The sequence below is a fragment of the Drosophila navojoa genome, chromosome X, assembly GCF_054131105.1.
Source record: "Drosophila navojoa isolate 15081-1374.11 chromosome X, UAZ_NAV_1.0, whole genome shotgun sequence".
Taxonomy (NCBI): Eukaryota; Metazoa; Arthropoda; class Insecta; order Diptera; family Drosophilidae; genus Drosophila; species Drosophila navojoa.
The window spans coordinates 985899-1008702 of NC_142895.1; the positions used below are offsets into that span (position 1 = coordinate 985899).

The window sequence follows — 22804 nt, forward strand, 5'->3', positions numbered from 1 at the left end:
TGCAATTACTAAGTATCTAAGGCATTAGGCAAAGATACATGAATGTATCCTACAGATAGATACTTTAACTTGAGCGGCTTTTATTTTCTTAGCTTTTTGTTTCATTTATTTTTTCTTTTTTCTGTACTCCTGACATTTATTCCGCATTCTTGCAACTTGATTTAGGCTTGGTGTTTGTTGCTGCTGTTGTTGTTGTTGTTGTTGCTGTGGCTCAGTTTCAGTCATCGTGTGCACTTTAGCTTTCAGCTTTGTTGCGGCACACAAAGCGCACCAAAATCGTCGATAAAATCGTGCAAAATACTTTGCCATGTTTGCCCATACCCTTCACAGCACACAGCGGGTATATTGGTTCAGCATCAGGCACCATGATGAGATTATTTCACATTACTTTTCTGCCTATACTCTAAGAGAGTGTATCACAGGCCGCATTGTCTGATACCCTATAACTGTGGACAGCGGGCATATCGGCTGATACCTATGCCAATTCAATGTGACGATTCCATTCCCATGTATTATCTAAAGCCAAGGTATTTGTCGGTCAGTCACTTGCATTCTGACAAACGTCTCTTAGAGTCTTTGAAAATAATAGTTAGTCTCGCTTTTAAAATGTTTTTTTTTGTTTTTTTTTTTTTTGTTTTTGCTGCTTTCTGAAATTTGCCAAGATTACAAAACACTTTTTGCTTTACTTGGTCCTCCATGGTCACCTTTGAGCTGACGAAAAACAGCGACAAGTGTATGGATGCAAATGCTCGCTCATCGAATCCATCAACAGCATCTTCTTCACGTCAGTCGGATGTTACGTGTCACATTTTATCTTCTATAGCATTTAAATGTCGTCCTCCAATGTCGGGTGGAACCAGAGGCTCCTGAGACATACTCGCTGTCCCTCGCTCTAGCTCGAGCTCTTGCTCTTTCTCTATCTCCCTCTGTGTACATTGAACTTTTCATTTCATTATTATATTGTCTTTAGTCATCGATATCATCATTATCATCATCATCATCTTCATTACATATGCTTATCAAATACTCATCTAGTCATTATCGGCACATCCATCCAGTATTTCGACAGACCTGTCCTGTTCTTATCCATGCAAATGTTGCGGATATTAGTATGATTATCATCTATGAATGTCATTATCATTCATCACGATTATCATTACAAGTCCACTATCAAAATCCTCATCATTAGGAATTCCATTATGATCATTCACATTTTCAATAGATTCGATTTGCAAGTCATCGATCATTAGCATTATCATTGCCATCACGTATCACATTATCATGTTCATTGCTCTGATGCCAGATAGTTAAGACCTATATATTATTATATAATCCAAAATAACTGTAGTAGCTAACATATATATCACATAAGACATCAAGAGAAGCATCATGATGGAACATCTCAGCTGACCTGACCTAGCCCAAGCCAATCTAACTTCATCCATTCCATATGATATTATTCAAATGCGAAGAACCACGAGTTGATGGATGCAGATATATTTCTAGAGTAGCAGAGATCAACTTGTTGGTAGCATAACAAATGACATGCTTGATTGCTGCCAGCATCTAGACACGAAATATAACTCACTCGAGGCGGGGGCAAGCGCCGGAGCAGGGAGGAGAGAAATCGGTGATGAGGTAGCAAAAGGTGTAATAACAATGCGCTTTCATTAACTCAAGCCACGTGCTGGACCATCGATTTCTGTTGTCTTTATTGTCTTCTGCCAGCCGCTCTCTGCTGAAAGCGAATGCCAAATGGGTGTGACGATTGCTGGAATCGATATGTAACATCGAGAAGAGATTATCTCTGGGTGAGTCCATAAACTTGTACAATACTTGAGTCGGGGCCAAATATAACTCACGGTCTAGCCAGACAGTCTACTCAACTACTTATTTCCATGCACAATTTATCGATAAATATCGATTTGGAGTCTGATTTTAGTTTGGTTATGATATTACGTGTAACAAGAGCAGAATCGAATAAATGTAAAATTCAGCAAAAAAAAATATCCAAATAATTTATGGGCGAGGTATTTTATGCGGGGCGGGGGCTTTGGGGCAGATATTCATGTGATTATTTTTTTTGTTTTTATTTAATTTTGGAATTTATTTTTGCATTTTTATTGAAGCTTACGTAAAGTAAATGGAGACATGGACATGAACTGCAAACTGAGCTGGGGCTTAAGTCGCGAATTGGAATTGGACCAGAGCAGAGTTAACAACAGGCAACAAGCTACAACAGCAACAGCAACAACAACAACAACAACAACAACGGGCAACAACAATTGTTGTGCAATTTATCTTTATTTAATTGAACTTTTACTTTCGTCTCTTCGTCTTGTTGGCTGAACGCGTTTCATAAATTGCAAATCAATTTGTAAAGTGGAGGGAGAAGTAGCAAAAACAACAAGAGTTTATAAATATTCACATACACACACACACACGCGCACACACACACTTACACGCACATGCTAATCCGTTAAATCAATTGATGTGCGCCGCGGGCGCTTATAAAAATCGATATAAATTATTAATTCAAAAACAATGCAAAGCAAAGTCAACAACAAACAAAAGTATTGAGCGTGCTCAGCTACGAGATACCCTGTAAATATCGTATACTCTCTAGACATAAAATATATCAAATGGCGTTCACACTCTAGCTTCTATCTATATGAAAGCTCCAAGAAGGAAACAGAATTTTTTCACTCAGATAATCATGAATTTGTATTTAATACTCTTTCTTTAATACTCTTTCCTTTCCTCATATACTCTTTAATATTACACTCGAATAAACTCTTCATACTTTCATACTCATAGAATTCGTATAATCTATGTACTCTTATACACAGCTTATTCTTATTCTTATATCCTATGAAGATTATACTTTCATACTCTAGTACTCTATAAGTATAATACTCTTCCAGTTTAGCTCTTTATTCATCGAGATGAACGGACATAACTCCTTTCTTGACCACGCCTTCTTCTCTCACTCATTAACAGAAGCTAGTATACCCTTCCTTTGTAACATTCACTAGGTATACGAACGAAGAGAGAGAAGGAGAGGCAGGGACAGAGCAACGACGTGCATACCGGCATCAACTAACGGAAAAGAAAAGTTTATGAAAAGTCCCAAACAAGAGGAAAGAAAAAAATTCAAGTTTAATTTGTTTTTTAATTTTTTCGTTTTGAATATTAATCTTCTACGATTTGCTGCTGGTTAGGTGATATTTAGTTACACCTGCCCTGGCTATTGCTGCTGCTTCTTCTTCTACTTCTCCTCCTTACACTTCCATTCTCCGTTGGCAATTTTCATGTGCTCCTCTCGTATCGAAACTTTTACCCAGCTGCTTGACCCCACAGTCAACCGGCTGCCCACCAGATATTGGCATTGGCATTCCAATCAATCGCCGTTTTATGCGCCATCAAAACAGTTTCGATTTAGCCCATGGAAACTTGGCCACGCTCAGTATTATTTGGTAATAGCTTCACATGCCGATGAGGTGGAGAGACGAAAGTCTTTCCTAGAGCAAACCTAAGACTCCACTCCACATATATTAAAGCCGATGCTCTGAGAAGCACCTATAGCTAATTCATAAAATTGACAATCACACAAAAACTCATTGTCAACCATATTTGTAGTCTTGTCAAAAAATATCGATAGCAATTTTCATGCAACCTGGATGCAAAAATAATTAAACTTATTGACATCCAAGTGGGCTGTGACAAATTCCTATATCCTAGCACAGAGAACAAAAATAAAATATTCAGTCTGAATCAGCTTCTCGTCTGAAGCAGATTGTGCGCTTGTGAAAAAAGGCAAAAAAAATTATTTAAAAAAAAATTATAAAAAAAAAAATTATAAAAAAAAATTATTTTTTTTTGTTCACTTTTTGGAAGTAAAAGCTAAAAGTAATTCGACAAAAATGCGTCCATCATCGATGAACTATGGAAAAAATCCGGGCAGAGACCGTCAGCACTCGCGTTTCTTGAGGGGAATCAAGCTGACCAGGCGCGTTCGTCGCGCTTTGCAGAGCTTCTTGGACGAACTGGTAATGCTCCGGATTGTCATCGACAATTTTCAGCGCATAGCTGACCAATTGAATATAGAGTCGGAGCAGGAGGAGGATGATGATTTCTAATTTTATCACGAAATACACACTTTTTCCATAATTAATACCGAAAAAAAAACTTTTCACACAGGTAACTTTGATTCGCAAATCATTTCAGTTCATTCATTTTGACACTTCGTACTCTCCCCAGAATTTTCCGCGGCCATTTTACAAATGCAAAATGAGCCGTTTTCAATCATCTCGGACAAGAAACAAACTTAAATACAGAAAAAAGAACAATTTTCAGACGAATATAAAGGATGATGATGATAGGTTCTAATTTTATAACGAAATACAGACTTTTGCCACAGTTTACACAAAAACAAAAACATTTTCATATAGTTCGAGCAGGTAAGTTAATTCGCAAATCATTTCAGTTCATTTCTTTTGACACATGAATAGTATTCCCTCTAGCATTTACCGGGGCCAATCTAAAAATACAAAACTAAGCATCTCGAAAAAAAAAACTAACTTAAATACAGAAGATCGACAATTTTCAAAACGAGTCGCTCGGTGCAATTGGACTTTAATTGTGCTGATGCTGGACTGGATACGAAACTGATTATGAGATCATTTTCCAGTTTTAAATGCGATAATTGTTGAGATTAAAGAGACACACAATTCCAAAACCGCGACGACGACGACGGCGACAACGAGCAATGATGAAAGGTGAATTGACATTCAAGTTTACGCTCCAAGTCTTTTGTCTGGTGGTCTTGGATCCAATTTATAATGGCCAGCTTATTATTAAAGATTATCTCATTAAATGCCTTAAAGCCTCATTCATTTATCATTAAGTAGAACATTGTTAAAGGCACAAATATTGACAGCTGTTGGGCTGCAATCGACAGGCTTATAGCCAGCATGAAAAGAGGTGGACTATATGGAAGATATATGTATATAGGAAAGAAGTTATTAATATTGAATGACAGCTTTTGCGAAAAGTAGATGAAACCCATAAAGTTTTTGGAAAACTTGAGGTTCTCTTGAACAAACAAGACGAACTGAAAGCTTCGAAGATAGATAGATAGACAGAGATAGCTAAGAGTATAGATTTGGCATTAACCAAAGAACATAGACCTTTTATAGAGAGAGTATCTTCTAGTCAATGCACTTGGGCTTCTAAGGCCAAACGACTTTGAGTTCAGTTTCGACTTCTTAGAGACTCTGTGTCATAGTCTGTCGCTGGCTAACAAAAACGTCAAGGCCTTTGACAGTAGTTGCCCTGAAACGCAGGCGCAATTAATCATAGCCAAGCGCAGCTAATGATGCCGCAGATGCGAAACGCCTCAAGAAAGTTCACGCCAGGCAGCTCTGTCAAAAATGCTGCGATATATACATACATGGTGTATGTTAACAGTTATGCGCGCAAACAGGATATAGAGCTGGCTGCTCCAGAGGAGCGGCAGAAGAAGGTCAACTGTTTGGCAGCTTAACAAATGGCCCGCTGATTGCTGTCGGGTCTGGCGGAGAAGGCAGAAGAGCGAGGCGAGTCGCGGCATAGCACAAGGTGCGATAACAATGCGCTTTCATTAAGTGAAGCCACGTGCTTGACCACATCGATCTTGGCTGCTGTTTGCTTGCAGCTCTCAGATGAAAGTGAATTCCAGCCGGGTATGATGATTCCTCGTATTAAAATGTAACAGGCAGAAGATGTCAGCAAAACCTGAACCCATTGAAAATGGGAACTCAGGGTATATTGGCTTGGTGAAAAGCATGTAACGGGCAGAAGGAACATTAAGCAGACATCACTTCTGATGTCGGAGCGTTACTTCTCTCATTAATGCCTCTCATTATTGTTGCGCCTATCAACGAGTTCTCGGTGTCGCTTAACTCTTTCGTAAAGCTCTTTCTTGCTCAATTGTCTATGGCCAAGCGTGATTTTTCTTCTCCTGTCAAAAGCCTCTAGTTCATCGAACGCATAGCGACCCTGTGCGAAGAACATCACTAGCCGTCTCGCTCTCACTCAGCGACACCCGGCACCACGTTCAGCAACAGCTATAGTTGTCTCTCTCCTCTCTTCGATTGCCATTAAAATACTAAATCAATCGATTAGCACGAATTGCCAGCGTAATATCGCACGGGTACGACATATATATTCTTGATCAGCATGACAAGCTGAGTGGATATAGCCCTGCACGTCCGTCCGATCTCGGTAGTTATAAGAGCTAAAGAGCTGAAATTTGGCATGCATACTCGTGTATACCATACGCAGTACAAGTTAATCATCTTTATTCGATAACTCATCCGATAACTTTGTTATCGAAAATAATCGAAAAATTAATTATATTTTTTCAGCCCCATTTGAACACTTTTAGACAAGGAGACTTCAGATTTACTGTTTAGGTACATTTGATGCAGACAAAGATTTTGTAATTTACAGATTTTAGATACCACGCCCCTAATTTGTAAAAAAACGTATTTCAAGTACTAGAGACTTGGCTTTTAGAATGTACACACATTCGAACATTATGGTTACTTTCTAAAAGTTTAACTAGGATTGTATGTCTACAAAAGAAATTATTGAACAAATAGATTCTCTGCTGCAGCGCAGCCCAAGCGCAGTTAGCAGAGCTCGTGGCTATGCATGCGTGTGGATGCATGTATATGTATGTATGTGTGCACGAATGAGGTGCAGAATGATTGGAATATCAGCTGACAGAGTCCAGGGTATCTCCTAGTCGGATAGTCTCGACTAGAGCACTCTTACTTGTTCTTTGTCAATCTACTGAGATATGGTTCCTGCCTTTTTAGCTGTCGAAAATTCGTTCAATGTCAATTTATTTCATTTGTTTTCTGGTCAGTTTACAGGGTATCATATTGATCGCATATATCTGAGGCTGCAGCTATACCACGCCTGCCCTTAGCTGCAGCTGCAGCTGCAACAAGACACAAAAACCTGCAACAATTTCAAGGTGTCAATAATGCTGCTGCTGCTACTGCTGATGACGATGATGATAATGGAGAAGATGAAGACGATGATGCTAATGATGATCAGGTTTATAAAGAAGCGGGCGGCAAGAGTAGAAAGCCTTAAACTGCTGATAAAGCAGAAGATGATGCAGATGAAGGTGACGCTGCAGAAGATGACTACAATGATAATGATGATGATGATGATGATTATGATAAAAGGGCTGAACGCGAGAAACTGCTGATAAAGATGCAGATGTTGATCATTCAGATGCTGGCGCTGATGATGATGATGATGATGATGATGATGATGATGATCTGGCTGATAATGAAGTAGGCGGCAAGCGTAGAAAGCCAAAGCCAAGTCAAGTGTCTTGACCCTCATTAATTCAAGTAAGCCGCAAGTCGAATTCGCAAAGCCAAAGCCAAAGCCAAAGCCAAAACGGTTTCAGTTTCGATTTCAGTTTCGGGAGCTGCTGGCGAACCATTTTTCTTGACCGGCTGCGCAATTAACATACGTAATTTATTTAAATTCAATTTTTTCTTTTTTCTGTTTCTTTTTCTTTTTCTGGATTGGCTCTTTTTTTTTCTCATTTTGATTTCATTTGGCTTCTTGGCGGCGGCGTTTTCACTTTCGTTCGGCATCCGAAAATTCCAAGCATCCGGCCAAGTGTTGGCAACCAGTTTTTCGTTTTCTGTGCGCGGAGCCCCCAGGCCTGGCCTGGCTTGGCTTGGCCTGGCCTGACTGACTGCCCGCTTACCACGATTATTGTGATTATTGGCCCGGGCTAAAAAAAAAATATAAATAAAATAACCAAAACCAAAGCCAAACACACACACACACACACTCACGTAGAGATTGAAAACGAAAGTGAAAATGTTTTTTCAAAAGGCGACAAATAAGAAAAAAAAGCGCCAAGAAAGCAAAACAAAGCAGAAGATTGCATAGATCGCTGAATGCTGTAAATTAAGTTGGCGATTTCTTCTACGAGCTGCTGCTGGCTAGGTGAAATCTTTAAGCTACACCTGCCCTGGCTATTGCTGCTGCTTGCCGCTTGCCGCTGCTGCTGCTTCTTCTTCCTCTCTTTACACTTCCATTCTCCGTTGCCAATTTTCATGTGCTCCTCTCGTATCGAAACTTTTACCCAGCTGCTTGACCCCACAGCCAACTGGCTGCCCACCAGATATTGGCATTGGCATTCCAATCAATCGCCGTTTTATGCGCCATCAAAACAGTTTCGATTTAGCCCATGGAAACTTGGCCACGCTCAGTATTATTTGGTAATAGCTTCACATGCCGATGAAATGGAGAGACGAAAGTCTTTCCTAGAGCAAACCTAAGACTCCACTCCACATATATTAAAGCCGATGCTCTGAGAAGCACCTATAGCTAATTCATAAAATTGACAATCACACAAAAACTCATTGTCAACCATATTTGCAGACATGTAAAAAAATATCGATAACAATTTTCATGCAACCTGGATGCAAAAATAATTAAACTTATTGACATCCGAGTGGGCTGTGCCAAATTCCTATATCCTAGCACAGAGAACAAAAAATATTCAGTCTGAATCAGTTTCTCGTCTGAAGCAGATTGTGCGCTTGTGAAAAAAGCAAAAATAAAAGTTAAAAAAAAAAAATAATTTTTTTTTGTTCACTTTTCGGAAGTAAAAGCTAAAAGTAATTCAACTAAAATGCGTCCACCACCAATAAGGTATGCAAAATCTTTGGCCAGCGACCGTCAGCGCATGCGCCTCTTGAGGGGAATCAAGCTGACAAGGCGCGTTCGTCGCGCTTTGCAGAGCTTCTTGGACGAACTGGTATTGCTCCAGCTTGTCATCGACAATTTTCAGCACATAGCTGGCCGCATGCATACGGAGCCGGAGGAGGAAGAGGAGGAAAACGATGATCTCTAATTTAATCACGAAACACGCACTTGCCATAATTTACACCAACAAAAACTTTTCAAATAGTTCGAGCAGGTAAATTAAATTCGCAAATCACTTCAGTTCATTCATTTTGACACATTATTCGTACTCTCTCCAGAATTTTCCGCGGCCATTTTACAAATGCAAAATGAACCGTTTTCAAGCATCTCGGACAAGAAACTAAGTTAAATACAGAATGAAAAAAAAAAAAACACGATGTTTGCCGCTGGCTCAGCAAATACGCTTGACACTGAGATTACCAATTGAAGAAGAGGAGAAGAACGCTCGTCAAAAGTCACGGCGGCTTATCAACACTTGAGCAAATAAACGAGAACTTAACCAGAACAGAACAGAACAGAACAGAACAGAACAACACAAAACAAGAACAGAACAATTCATAAAACAATAAAAAATGCTCTGAAGATATACAAAATATCTGTTATCATAGTTTTTTTTATTTTTTTTTTTTGTTTTAGACTTTTCACAACAGCTGCTGTTCATACGTCGCGCCTTTGACTATAATTTCAAGAAGAGTGAGCTAGTGTAGGAGGGCCCGAGGAGGCCCTATTCCACAATATTCCTATGATTTACGAATGCTTTATGCTCAGATAACAGGCCGTCCATGCGTCCATACTCTGCTAGCTGCGCAGTTGGCGCAACGACTGACCTTGAGTGAAACCCATCCCAGGGAACTTCATTGCTGAATTACATTAGTTTTAGTTGAAGTCATCTGTCTGTAGTATCTGAATTTCAGTAAACTAAGAATCAAGATATGAATGCATAGCAATAGTAAGTGCAGTATGGTACTATCCGAAAGAAAATGCAGTAACTCTTACTGGATATAACAAAGAGGCACACAAATAATACGGTCAAGTAGCTCTTCGATGAGTCAAGATAATTAGTGTTACATGAGCTATTGCTTAGTGGCTCATGCGCAAGGCAACAAAGGAGAAAGAAAATGTAGCTCTGTCTGGCATGGTTTATGGGCTCGCATATATCTCGAAGATATTTGCCAGAGCATATAAAAATTGAGTGCCCCATGGACGGCTGTCAGATCGCGTAGGTGGTCCCCGAGTCGAGTGGGGTAAGGCGGTGCGACATAAAGTAGCAATGATTAAGTATGTTTAACAAAACTTGCAGCATGCAAATCACAGCCAGGAAATTATTATTACAACTTTTTAACAGCGCTGTCAAATTCACCATTTCTTTCTCTCTCTCTCCCTCCCTCTCTCTCTCTCTCTTTGCTTTGCCCCACTCCAGTTGAGCATGGAAGCAAAGAGGGTATATTGATCAGATTGAAGACCGTCAACAGTTGACTCGGCTATAGTCTCTAGTCTTGTGAGACTTTTCCGAAACGAAATCTGCATAAAATGTTTCAATTATTTTTTTCGGCATTGACAGCTGAAGCTAAGGCATACGCAGCTGTCAGGCATAGAATCTGTATTTTGTATTCTGCCCCACAGCAACCTGATACGTGAAATGCCTCCAGGGTAACCTCTAGTTGTGCAGACTCACTCACTATCGAGATTTGAGTGTTTCGAGCTTTTTAGTTTGCTTTTGCCTTGCTTTTCAATTCATTAGGCTTACATATGGCTTCCGTATTTGGCACCCAACGAGTTGGTCAACGCTTTACAATATGGGTCAGAGCTATGCCATAATTGGAGGATTTTACAGCTATAAGTATATATATACATATGTACGATTGCCAACAGAGCTAACTGTTTTTATGGCTCAAGCTAGAAATAAATGCAATTGCGCCGCCTTGCGAAACAAATGCCCAAAGTCTCGGCAAGTGCTTAAAGAGAACTCGAAATTATTCCTGGCGAGACTTATCAAACATCTAAGCATATCGAAAAGTCTAATATATTGGTTGAGGAAGCATTTTCATTTGGCATTGGCGGTTAGTTTTTGCTTACAGAGCGAAAAACCGCAGGCACCACGAGGCCTATGCGTAATGCTAGCTAAATGCGCATTTTAATGGGAGTTAGCTACCCACATACATACATACATGCATAATGATACATATACATATATACATACATATGTGCATATATACCTATTTCCGTTTGTAAGTCACAAATTGTGACAGCCTTCACAAAGAAAGTAGGGCTGTAGTAGTTCGATTCCATTAGGCTGCATATGTTATCGATAACTTATCGACTCAACTGTTATGGCAACTAAAGCAAGGTAACATCTTGCACCCAATGGCAAAATACTGAATACGCAAATGTTTCTGCCACACTTTTAACAATATGCTATCGATATATATCATCGATAACTGTGCGCCTTAACATAGCAATAAAATCGCATAACATTTATTCCCTTCAGCTAACATCAACTAATCCAACTTATACGCTGACATTTCTCTAGACAAATTCCAGCAGAACTCCCATTGCAGACGTCATCTGACGTAAACGTTCTCAATACATACGTATAGCTAAATATATGCCCAAGTTTCTTTATATGGATACGTATTTGTATTAAATATAGCTGGCTTAGCTGTTAACATAATCATAAATCAAGTTGTAATCAAACGAGTTGCCTTTGTTTAGCCTTACTTTAGTTATCCATTAAAGCACTTTGTAGACCAACTTCCTAGTGCTGAAAAGTTGATATATTGGCTGACATTTTTAGGGGCGAGTACGTAAACAACATTGCTTAGCTAAAGCCCCCCTACGCACTTGACACCTGTGAGGCCAATTAAATTGCATTTATCGCAAATGCAGAGCATTAATAAGGCGAGTTATTGGGAAAGACTGAATTACCTTGTCTGACTGATTGAATGACTGCCTGGTTGACCAAGTGACTGATTGACTGAGCGGCGCATCGACTGGCTAATGGCTAATGGCGAATTGAGAGCAATTGTTTCGTAGGTGAACATTGGGAGAATGAAATATTGTGTCAATGATTGATGACTGCAGATTGATTGATAAACAAGTGATTGACAGACTGAATTTGATGATTGATCAACTTATTACTTGATAGGCTGAACGCTGATTGATAGGGCAATTGACTGATTGATGAATAACTGTTTGATTTGATGACTGGCCGATTGATTGAATAGCTGAACGATTAGTGATTGACTTGACTAAGACAATGTTTGTCTGATTAATGAACAACAGAGAAACTGACTTACTGACTGATTGAGCAACTGATTCAGCGACTGATTGACTCTCTGATTAAATGCCCGATTGATCACTGACTGATCGATCAAACTGATGGACTGATTGAGCAGCTGATCGGCTTGATCATACTTACTGATTGACTGATTGATTAAGCTACTACTCTCTGGCTAACAGAGAAGCCAGCTTTATGGACTCAATAGCAACCAGTCAAGTAGACTGGCTAGCCAACGGTTTAACATTTGACAAAATAGTGATAATACTGATTGACCGACTGACTGACTGCATTGACTGGCTGGATGAGCCAACTGCGAGCACTTGTCGTCCACTTCACCTAGTGCGGCACAATCTCTTTGCCAGCTAAGGTGCTCAGCTGTGTTGAAGAAGTTTAAGAGGCAAACAGGTTTCCATTTGACAAGGCTTAACCAATTTTTATATATTTACAATTTGCACAGTTACTAGTTGCGCTTAATTCAATAAATTTTGATGGTTTATTCCGTGACTCTGGCTGCACAAATTAACGGCATTTCCAAATGAACCGTTTTCGACCACACACACACACACACACACACACACATACGCACATACACTCGCGTTTGTTGTCTAAGTCTTTCGTTCTGTGACGTCAACTACCGCAAGCTGAGCTAGAATTCAAATGCCGTAATCGCAGCCCCTCCCACCGCCACCACCACCACCTGCTCCCCTCTCAATTAGCTTAGTCGTCTGCCTGCCTGCCTGGCTGGCTTTCTCTCCTGTGAGATTTTTCGGTTGCATAAATGCTTGCCTCGCAAATTGGTTGCATTTGATTCCTGAACAGATTGTGACGTCAGCCTCTGATTACCTGGCCTGGCCTGGCCGGCTAGCTATTCTAAGCAGTTGCTGCCATTGCCAGTGATTGGCATTGACCCATAGGCAATAGCCTAACAGCATTTCATAAACTGATTTGATTTATATCTATGTCCCATTTGTGGAATTCGCAAACTACAAAGATTTTCCATTACAAAAATGCGATTTCAAGTTTAAATTTTCGATTTATATTGTTCAATTTTGAAGCGAATAGCGAGGTATACTTATTACTTCTACTCTATATTAGCTATCGATATGTTTAGTCCAATATTTTATATTAGCTATCGACATGTTGAGCCTAATATAAACTACTTACGCTAAGAAGTTCTTAGGGCTCACTGAAAAATGCAATGCGCGTATAACTCCAATCTTGAGATACTCATGTTATCGATAACTTATCGAGCATACGTCGGCAGCAGAGACAGCACTGAATGCTCGATTTTGCCATTGTTATAGCCAGTACTATTGTTGTAGACCCGAATTTACTGCAGCTATGTTATCGATAACATATCGAATTCACATTGTTCGTCTTTTGGCGTCACTCTACACTCACTCCTAACCCATTTGCAGCAATTACTCATTGAAGTGAAGAAATGAGATTCTTGATTATCCAAACACATTCGAAATGCGTGAATGTGCTCGATAACTTATCGAGCGTGAGCATTTTGATCAATTGGGCAACTCTCACCTCGCAAATATTTATTAATTATTGCAGCGCCAACAACAGCAACAACAGCAACAGCAGCAACACAACTGCGGCTGCATTAAATTGTTGTTTGTGCTCGTCGTTTATTATGCGGTGCGCAGCATTTCAACAGACATTTTCAATTGCGGCTCATTGAAGTAGCCAAATAGACAGACAGAGAGAGAGAGAGAGAGAGAGAGAGAGAGGGAGATAGACAAATCGTTAGACCAAGCACTTAATTTGAAGCGCATTTCACTTTCATTTTTGTGTCTGTCTTGGGCAGCAAATCAAAATTTGAATGTTTCCATTTCAATTTCAATTTCAATTTACAATTTATTGATGAGCAGCATTGAATGCAAATGCTAAGCTGCTATAGTGCTAAAAACAAAGCGAAAGCAAAACTTTTGCAGAATCTTAAAACGTTTCCATTAAGAATTGAATTGAACTGAAGTAAAAGTTAATTCAAAATTTACTCTTTCGAATTGAAATGAGTCAAGTGAATTAATTTCGAACCTTAAAATCTGGACAAAGCCAAATGGCTTTATGCTTTTCGTGACTTTACTTAAAAACGTTTAACATCCAATTGAAGCAACATGTTATTAATTCAAACCACTTAGAGCACTCGAAAACTTCAATTTGCTAAATTGGGAATTAGTCAAACACGAAGATGGTTAGGTATAGTTCGTACAATGGTGATGGGGACGTGGATCTATAACACTTAAGCGATTCATGGAGTTAGTCAAAAATATTTCTGTTGAATGACTAAATTAATTCTGCTCAGCTGTATGCAATTGATATCTGAATCTACTCTATATATATATACTCATCACTTCATTAACCATATCATATATGATTTTACTTTGATCAAGTTTACTCCACATATCAAATGTCTTTAGTGCTCAAATTTGCTTAGATCGAAGACTCTTTATCTATATCTATAGCTCAGCTTCATTATATTGAACAATTTTTACTCGAATAAATTTATAGAAAGAAAGACTTTTAAATTTGTTTGATAATATTGTGAATCGATCAACTTTGCGTCTCCCCAGAGATTTCTTCTTCTTTCTTGAAGAAACCTGTAGAAAAACAACGTTACGCTGAGACTGTGCAGCTATAAACATATCTATATTAGTATATATCTATATTAGTACTTTAATACATCATACTATGATAAAATCTTCAAAATATCAAAAAGTTTTTTGGAACATATACGAATTGACATGAATCTTAACAAATCTTGGAAATATATTTCCACATGAACGTCCTCAATATATATATACATATTTATGTATATAGTCTACATTAATATCTCTTTCGAATCCTTTTTGTAGTCCTTCCTTTATCGTCCTCTCACTCACCGTATTGAACTTCTCCATGAAGACGTTGATCTGATTTTTCGCTGACATTTTGATGCATGTGGTGCGACACCTAGCGTTGAGAACTGTCACATGACACAGTGGAAATAGTTTTCAGTGATTAACTAGGCCAAAAAACAAAGGCCGCAAATTTCTTTCCAGTGCACAAAAAAAAACTTTGGGAAACTTTTTCTTCAAACAATTATATTCATATATGTACATTTATATAGAAATAATTAATTTCTTGCAAAAACAAACAAAAACGAACGAAAAAAAAAAGAGTGGTATAATATTTAACACGCGCGCGCGTTTCAATTATTGAATTTATTGAATACTTTTCTTTAATGCTATCTCGCTTCTTCGGTACGCTCGTTCGCTCGCGTGCGTTCTTATCGGCGGTTCGGAACGCATTGAAAAATCGCGACGTGCCCAGCGCGGCGCAAAGCTGAGCTTAGCTCCAGCGACAGCGACGTTGGCGCCGACAGCGACGCCAGCTTCGTTGACAAACTTGCCGCGACAGGTGCCCAACATAAGCAAGAGCAACAACGAGGGAGAGAGCACGCGCGCCAGCTGAGAGAGCGCCTGCAGCCGAGAGAGCGAACAAGCGCCTTGTGCAATTGGCAGAGAGCGCAAAGTAGCGGTTTGTCACTTCTTTTGCTGTTGCTTTGTGCTGAGCTGCCTCTGCCGTCAGTGCTGCTTCTTTTGCGTTTGCTGTCTCTGCCTTTGCTGTCTCTCCTGCTGCTGCTGCTGTTGTTGTTTTTACTGTTGCCTCTGCTTTTGCTTTTGCTTTGGCCGGCTTTGCTGTTGCTGCTGCTTGTGCTTTTGATGGCTCTGCCTCCGTTGCCATTGCTTCTGGCTTCACTGCTGCTGTTGTTGTTTTTACTGTTGCCTCTGCATTTGCTTTTGCTTTTGCTTTGGCCGGCTTTGCTGCTGCTGCTGCTTGTGCTCTTGATGGCTCTGGCTCTGTTGCCATTGCTTCTGTCTTTGCTGCTGTCTTTGCTTCTGATGTTATTTTTGCTGTTGCCTCTGCTTTGGCAGTCTCAGCTACTGCTGCTGCTTGTGCTTTTGATGGCTCTGCCTCTGTTGCTTTTGCTTCTGTCTTTGCTGTTGCAGTTGCTGTCTCTGCTGCTGCTTCTTCCACTACGTTTGCCGCTGTCTTTGTTGCTTTTGCTGCTGCTCACAATATATTTGCTGCTTCTGTCGCTGTTTTTGCCGGTGTCTTTGGTTTTGACTCTGCTAACGCTGCCTACGCCAACGCCAACGCCTCTGCCTGCGCCGCTGCAATTTTAGTTTTCTGAGCTAGTTTTTTTTTTAGCGTCTGGCTTTGTGGGTGGCCCAATAAGTACTTCAACTTAATCATTGAAGCACTTACTATTTTTTTTTTAGCTTTTTATTTTATAGAAGGTTTGCAACACATGAACGAGTGAGAGTGAAAGAACTGCATCATCTAGCTATCTATATAGATAAATATATATATATATAGCTGCAGATAAATGTTTGCATCAACTCAAGCCCCTTCAAATGGCTTAAGTCAATATATATACATTTGTATATAGAGAGTGACAAAAATAATTGCGTGACTCGAAGGTCAAAAAGCTAAAAAGTTTTTTGGTTTGGTTTTTCTTCATTTTTTTCACTTTTGGCACCACTTTCAGTTATGTTTTTTGGTTTTGTTTTAGTTTTTGTGAAGGTCGTTACGAGTTGCTATTGCAGTAGAAGATATGGCTATACTAAAATGTAAAACATCTTCTCGAGAAATGGCAAGAACTTGACGCTTGAGGTTAGCTCGAACAGCTACTGGGTTTTTGCATGGAATGGATCTACAAATGAGTTGCAATATATTTGTTGATCATTTTTCAAGCAGCAAAAGCAGATATATAAACGGAATTCAGTCAGCAGTGAACGACTAGAGGACATCCTCTAATTACCTGCGTCCAGCTGATGTTGATAATATTCTACCTTCTATCAACATCAATCAACATAATGTGTATATATATTAAGACTTCATTGGCAAACTTATAAATATGTAGACCTATGGATGAAGTGAAAGAAGTGCGAGCAAAGCTAGATTGGATTGAATCCCACATAAGTCTCCAACATAATTTCATATTATTTTGGCTTTATTTTGCGTTTTATTTAGCTGAGAATTAGCGGGTTCTGCCATGCATGACTGAACAAACAATCAAACAACAAGTCCAAATAGCTTAATTAGCTTGAGCAAAGAGACGAAGAAGAAAGAAAAACACCAACAAGCATAATAATAATAATAATAATAATAAAATATATTGCGGCTCGCCAATTGAAGTCAAAGTCAAAAACGATTTAAGGTCGCTGCCCAAACGAAAGGCCCCAAACGGAATGGGCTTACACATATTTCAACGTCTGTCGCACAAAAGCAATAAAAAAAAAAAAGAAAAGCAAATAATATGAGTGGGAGAGAGTGAGAAAGAGCATAGTGAGACACCAGAAAATAATACACTATCTAAACATACGACACCTTGCTATAGTAGAAACAGCACTACAGGAACGGAATACCCTTACCCATGCTATACCCTACTAAATGGTATATAAGATGGAATCATCGCATAGAGAATAGTGAAACACCAAAATAGCATTAGTAGTAGTACCTTATCCTAAGCTACTCTACTCAACTAATGCACTCCGTATATGATATATTGAAATATCTCAGCTTCAGCTATTCTACACTATATACTTTCCTTTAACTTTAACCTTCTCTAATGCTCCACTAAGTGTATGGTATATATACCCTTACTAAGCAGGGAGCCAGCACTCGTGGTATACCCTATCAAATAAAACAGTTGAGTTACAATATTCAACTTGTAAGACGCCCAAAGCAGTCATACGACACATACTCCTCACTTAATACCGTTTGCTTAAGAGTATTTCAGTAAGCATGGTTAGAGCAATAACGGTTTAAAAAAAAAAAAAAATACAGAAACTGAAAAACATGTCATGTTAGCTGGACTTTATGTAACGCTACTTCTTTAAATCGCTTTCAATGTCTCCTCGACATATACACATATATATATATAAATATATAGTTATATACATATACATACATATATATTTGATTTTTTGGCAATTCATTGAGGCATTACGCCTTGTGGTTCATATAAGCTGAAACGAAAGACTTAGGCAACGAACTTGCTGGACTTACCTCTTGGCCTAGTCATTAGGTTAGGCATCTAGACGTTATCTCTGTATCTTTGGCTGCAATTATATAGAAGGCGAATACAAAAAATTGATTTAGATTTACTTTTAATGCATATAGATAAGGCACAAACTCTCTCTCTCTATCTCTCTCTCTCTCCATCTTCTGCTCTGTCTGCTTCTTAAAGCCAACTCATTGCGCACAGTGAAAAGTCATTGAGATCCTAATCGAAACTTTGCCTAATTACTTCATATGAACAACATTTTCCATTGCCTAAGAAAACGTGAAAAATTTTCGGGCGCCCAGAAGTCGAGCACCTCTTAAATATCCAGATCTCTGAATAAAGCTCGACTGTAAAATACCTTGTACATTGATCTAGCTATATTGTGGTATACACAATGCCTGCTCGCCTATTAAATACTCTGTATTCAGCTCTACTTGCAGTCTTGGCAATTATTAAATAATATTAAATACCTTGCATTAATAAGCTGTAAGAGATTCCAATCAATAGAGAGACATAGGCAAAAGATGGTCAAAGCTTTGCATCGTTGCACTACCCCTTTCTACGGTTACGGGGTATATATGTATGTGGGAATGGAAATGAAGAGTGCTTCAATTATATCTCGTTTGTTTTCGAAATAATGAAAAGAAAAAACACTTTCATTAGCTGTGCTACACCCTCTTCTATCCCAAAGCTCAAAGCCAATTCCGGCTAATCAAAATTTTCTATGACTTTTATTGTTGTTGTTGCTTGCCACGCCCCTCTGACGAAAAATAAGTGTGTTATCGCCTAATCAGAGACGCCGCACTCAACTCAACTTAACTCAGCTTATCTACCTACCTACCCCCCTGTCTCTCTCTCTCTCTCTCTCTCTGTCTTTCTCTTAAATTCCGATACCAATTCCCAATTCCAATTGAAAGATTCACTTGATTTTTTGTTGAAAGTGAAATTTTGTCAACAACATTTGTTATACCCTGAACCCATTGAAAATGGGAAATCAGGGTATAATGGTTTTGTTAAAATGTATGTAACAGGCAGAAGGAGGCGTGGCAGACCCCACAAAGTATATATATTCTTGATCAGGGCGACGAGCTGAGTCGATTTAGCCCTGTCCGTCTGTCTGTCCGTCCGTCCGTCCGTCCGTCCGTCCGTCCGTCCGTCCGTCCGTATGTTTGAACGCGTCGATTTCAGAAGATATAAGAGCTAGAGACTTCAACTTTTTTTTAAAATGTCCGTAAAAACAGCGCGCATATCGAGTTTTTCACTAAAAAACGATAACTCATTCCGATACTTTTTTATCGATAAAAAACCTTATCAAAGATCACTTAAATAATTATATCTGCTACATCTTTCAAGCTAGATTCTCCAAATTTAAAACGTATATTAAGATGTATTTTAGACAATTTCGGTTTTTGTTAAAATTTATCCCCCACCCCTAAATCCACCCCCTCACCCACATCTTTGTAAAAGTCGTATATCAAATACTAGAGACTTGTGCTTCGGTATACACATACATTTAAACATCATGATTACGTTCTGTAAGTTTCATTACGATCGTACGTCTAGAAATTAAATTATTCAACAAATAAGTTCTCCTAATATTGCCAACACTGCAGCGCAACCCAAGCGCAATAGGTTATAAATTTATAACTCCTACATTTTTAGAGCTATAGTCTCCAAATTTTAAAAGTATATTCCAATGCATTTTATACAATTTCGGTTTTTGTTATATTTTGGATACCGGCTCCAAATTCACCAGAATCCCCAGTGAAGGTCAGATTCTAGTATAGCTAATTGTGAATGATTTGACATGTTTTTTTTAAATGCCAAATATTCAATAGAATATGTAGATCATATGCTGAAAGTTTCATTAAATTCGGTTTAGTCAATCGACGTTAAAAAATAACAAAATGTTTGGCCAATTAACAAACGCACGTGCTGTAGCAACAGCAGTTTTCCAATACGTGTGCACACATACATTCAAATATCTTCTAGCACATTCTTAGAATCACATCAGCAGTTAGTTTCGTTTAGTTCTGCTAGATGGCATTGCATCAGTGAATCTATTTCAGTTTTGACATTGCAAATGAGAACAGAGGAGTGGCGTCATGGTAGAGGGCGCGGCGCTCGATCGCGAGGTCCCCGGTTCAAATCCTGCTGGGCTGGGCGTATTGTAGTTTTCTTTTAATTGCTTCAAAACTTTTATATATTTGTGATTAAATTTCTCTTATATTTTTTCAAAAATCGAAATTGAAATTTTAACATTTTTATTAGTTTGGTTGTTCTTGCACATTCTTAAAGTCACATCAGCAGTTAGTTTGACTTAGATTTGGTAAATGGCGCTGTAGCAGTGAATCTATTTCAGTTTTGACATTGAAAATTAAAACAGAAGGGTGGCGTCAAGGTAGAAAGCGCGGCGCTTGATCACAAGGTCTCGGGCTCAAACCCGGAGCGTGTCGGAATTATCTTTTTTAATTGTTTCAAAATTTTTATTTATTTAATTAAATGAGTTTTCTATTTAATTTATATTTTGAAATACATCGAAATTGAAATTTGAACCATACTAAATGTGCTTTTCTATTAGTTTGGTTCAGGGTAGTATCTAGTCGAGCACTCTCGACTAGAGTTTTCTTACTTGTTGTTGTTGTTGTTGTTGCTGCTGTTGCTGCTGTCTTTGCATTTCAATTTTGGCATGTTATTAAAATGTGTTTTCAATTTCACTAGAAAGCCTCTCCAAAACAAGAGTCGCCCTCAAAACCAAGAAAAAAACCTTTTGATATTCTAGCTGAAGAAATTGAAGCGAAATGTGGAAAAAAAAACACACACACCAAAACAATATTTTGTTTCGTTTACAACGCGCGTCGACAACACAGCCAGCCAGAGAGAGAGAGGGAGAAAGACAGAGACATGGCTTGCATTACAAGTGCTTGCAGCAGTAAAAGAAGTCTGTCTGCCGCGCTTCAAGAGCGGGCTTCGGCTGGGGCCGTCTGTGTGGAGGTCGTAGAGCTTGAGCGACTGACTGATTGAGCAGCAGAACGACAGATTGACAGACTGATGAAATGCGCCTGTCAATTATGGGCAACGCAAATAAAACAAATATATTTATGAAATCTCTTAGGCAACGAGCTGGTTAGAAAACAAAAGACTTGGGCAACGAACTTGCGTTTGTGAGAAAACAGAAAAGAATAACGATATACATATCGAATACGAGAAGAGGGGAAAAGATAGAGCGATAGTGCTTAAAGTCTTTGCTTTGCGGTTAATCGATTATCGATAACAACTACAGTTCTATGTGCTTCAATGCTTATAGCATTACCTGCTAGGGCTCAAATGGAGAGATCATATAGATGATGCTCAAGATGACCTTTGCTTTCGATCTATCGTTTATTATTGCGGCCCCTTACCTATGTCACACAATGTCATCGGCATGCTATCGATAACGCATTTAACGAATTTCTCCTTAGCATTAGTCATTCATTCTCTCCTACTACTCTCCACATTCTCTTTCTCTCTCCCTCTCTCTCTCTCTCCTAAAGTTCATGCCATCATCGCCGCATTGTATGCACATCCGTCATTCGCCTTTCCGGCTTGGACCGTTTCGCCAAGGCACATAAACAAAGGCAGAAATCAAAGAGACCTATGCGTATTATTAACATATGTCGTACGCGTTAATTAACAATTCCGCTCAGCTAATATCGGTTTCACCCACCCAAAAACAAAACCAAAACAACAACCAAAAAAACAAAATAAATAAAAAGAGCAACAACGAAAGCTCCTTTTACCATGGACGCCCCCGCGGCTGACCACGCCCCTCACCTGCTTTTTTCGGAGGAAACTCTCGCGTGTGCTTGTCTGTCTATCTGTGTGTGTGTGTGTGTGTGTGAAGAAAGTAAATTGCGAGTCTAGGTCTTCTCTATTGCTTTATATGAAAGTTACGCTCGCGAGTTGAATGACTCAAGCGAGGAGGAATCGCGCTGCAGCTGAAGATGGCAGCTGGAGATGAAGTCGCAGCTGGCGTCGCAGTCGCCGCTCAGCTTGGTGACCAGAAATCAAATTAAAAACAAATTTGCCAATGTACAAGAAAAAAAAACACACACACACTCACACACACAAACTGGCCAAGAAATTGAACGCTGCTGCTCGGGGAGGGGAATCGCACACGCATGTCTCTAACCTCCAGCTGGGGCCTAGCCCCTAGTTTGCTTTTGCTGTTCGCTTCTTGTCAAAGTTCAAAGTAAAAGTTTTTAATGTGGGCGTGGCATGGCATGCATTTGGCATTGACTCTGACGATTTAAGATATGGGACATGATTGCCGAGGATTGCGATTGCGAGTCAGCATTCATAGTCACGAAAATTTATGCCGACTTTTTAATTTCCAATTAAAATTGCGCAAACATTTTGCACTTTTCGATACCCTGCAGCAATAAAATGCTGATCGAGGGATGTTCGAAGAGATAAACGGATGAATGACATTAAAGAAGAATCTGTATATAAAGAATTCATTAAGAAAACCCTCTGAAACTCTGTTAGCACTTCCAAGAAGCATCCATGAAAAGTTCAATATAATCTGCAATGATTCCATATAGGAATATGTAACTCTAGTTGAGCCTATTGACAGCTAAGACCCTTCAATGAAACCACCATTAAAATATATTACATAGTAAAAGCTCTTT

The 22804-nt window shown here is 39.1% G+C and overlaps 2 protein-coding genes and 2 long non-coding RNA genes across 4 annotated transcripts in view; 2 read left to right on the top strand and 2 right to left on the bottom strand.

Annotated features, from left to right (window-relative positions):
• DAAM (disheveled-associated activator of morphogenesis-like protein) overlaps positions 1–15373 on the bottom strand; it is a 33893-nt gene extending 18520 nt beyond the window's left edge. The window contains exon 1 of the mRNA XM_089263368.1: positions 14962–15373. Within this exon, the coding sequence (XP_089119494.1) occupies positions 14962–15009 (48 nt within the window). The 5' untranslated portion in view covers positions 15010–15373. The remainder of the gene's footprint in view (positions 1–14961) is intronic.
• Positions 1–22804, bottom strand: part of LOC108656829 (zinc finger FYVE domain-containing protein 1) — an 89439-nt gene that overhangs the window by 27200 nt on the left and 39435 nt on the right. The gene's annotated exons all lie outside the window — the stretch shown is intronic.
• Positions 3763–4883, top strand: LOC149090504 (uncharacterized). Its single transcript, XR_016197511.1, has 3 exons — positions 3763–4200; positions 4261–4460; positions 4524–4883. It is a non-coding gene; the product is annotated as an uncharacterized LOC149090504 (long non-coding RNA).
• On the top strand, positions 8506–9390 carry LOC149090505 (uncharacterized). The gene is made up of 2 exons (XR_016197522.1): positions 8506–9004; positions 9069–9390. It is a non-coding gene; the product is annotated as an uncharacterized LOC149090505 (long non-coding RNA).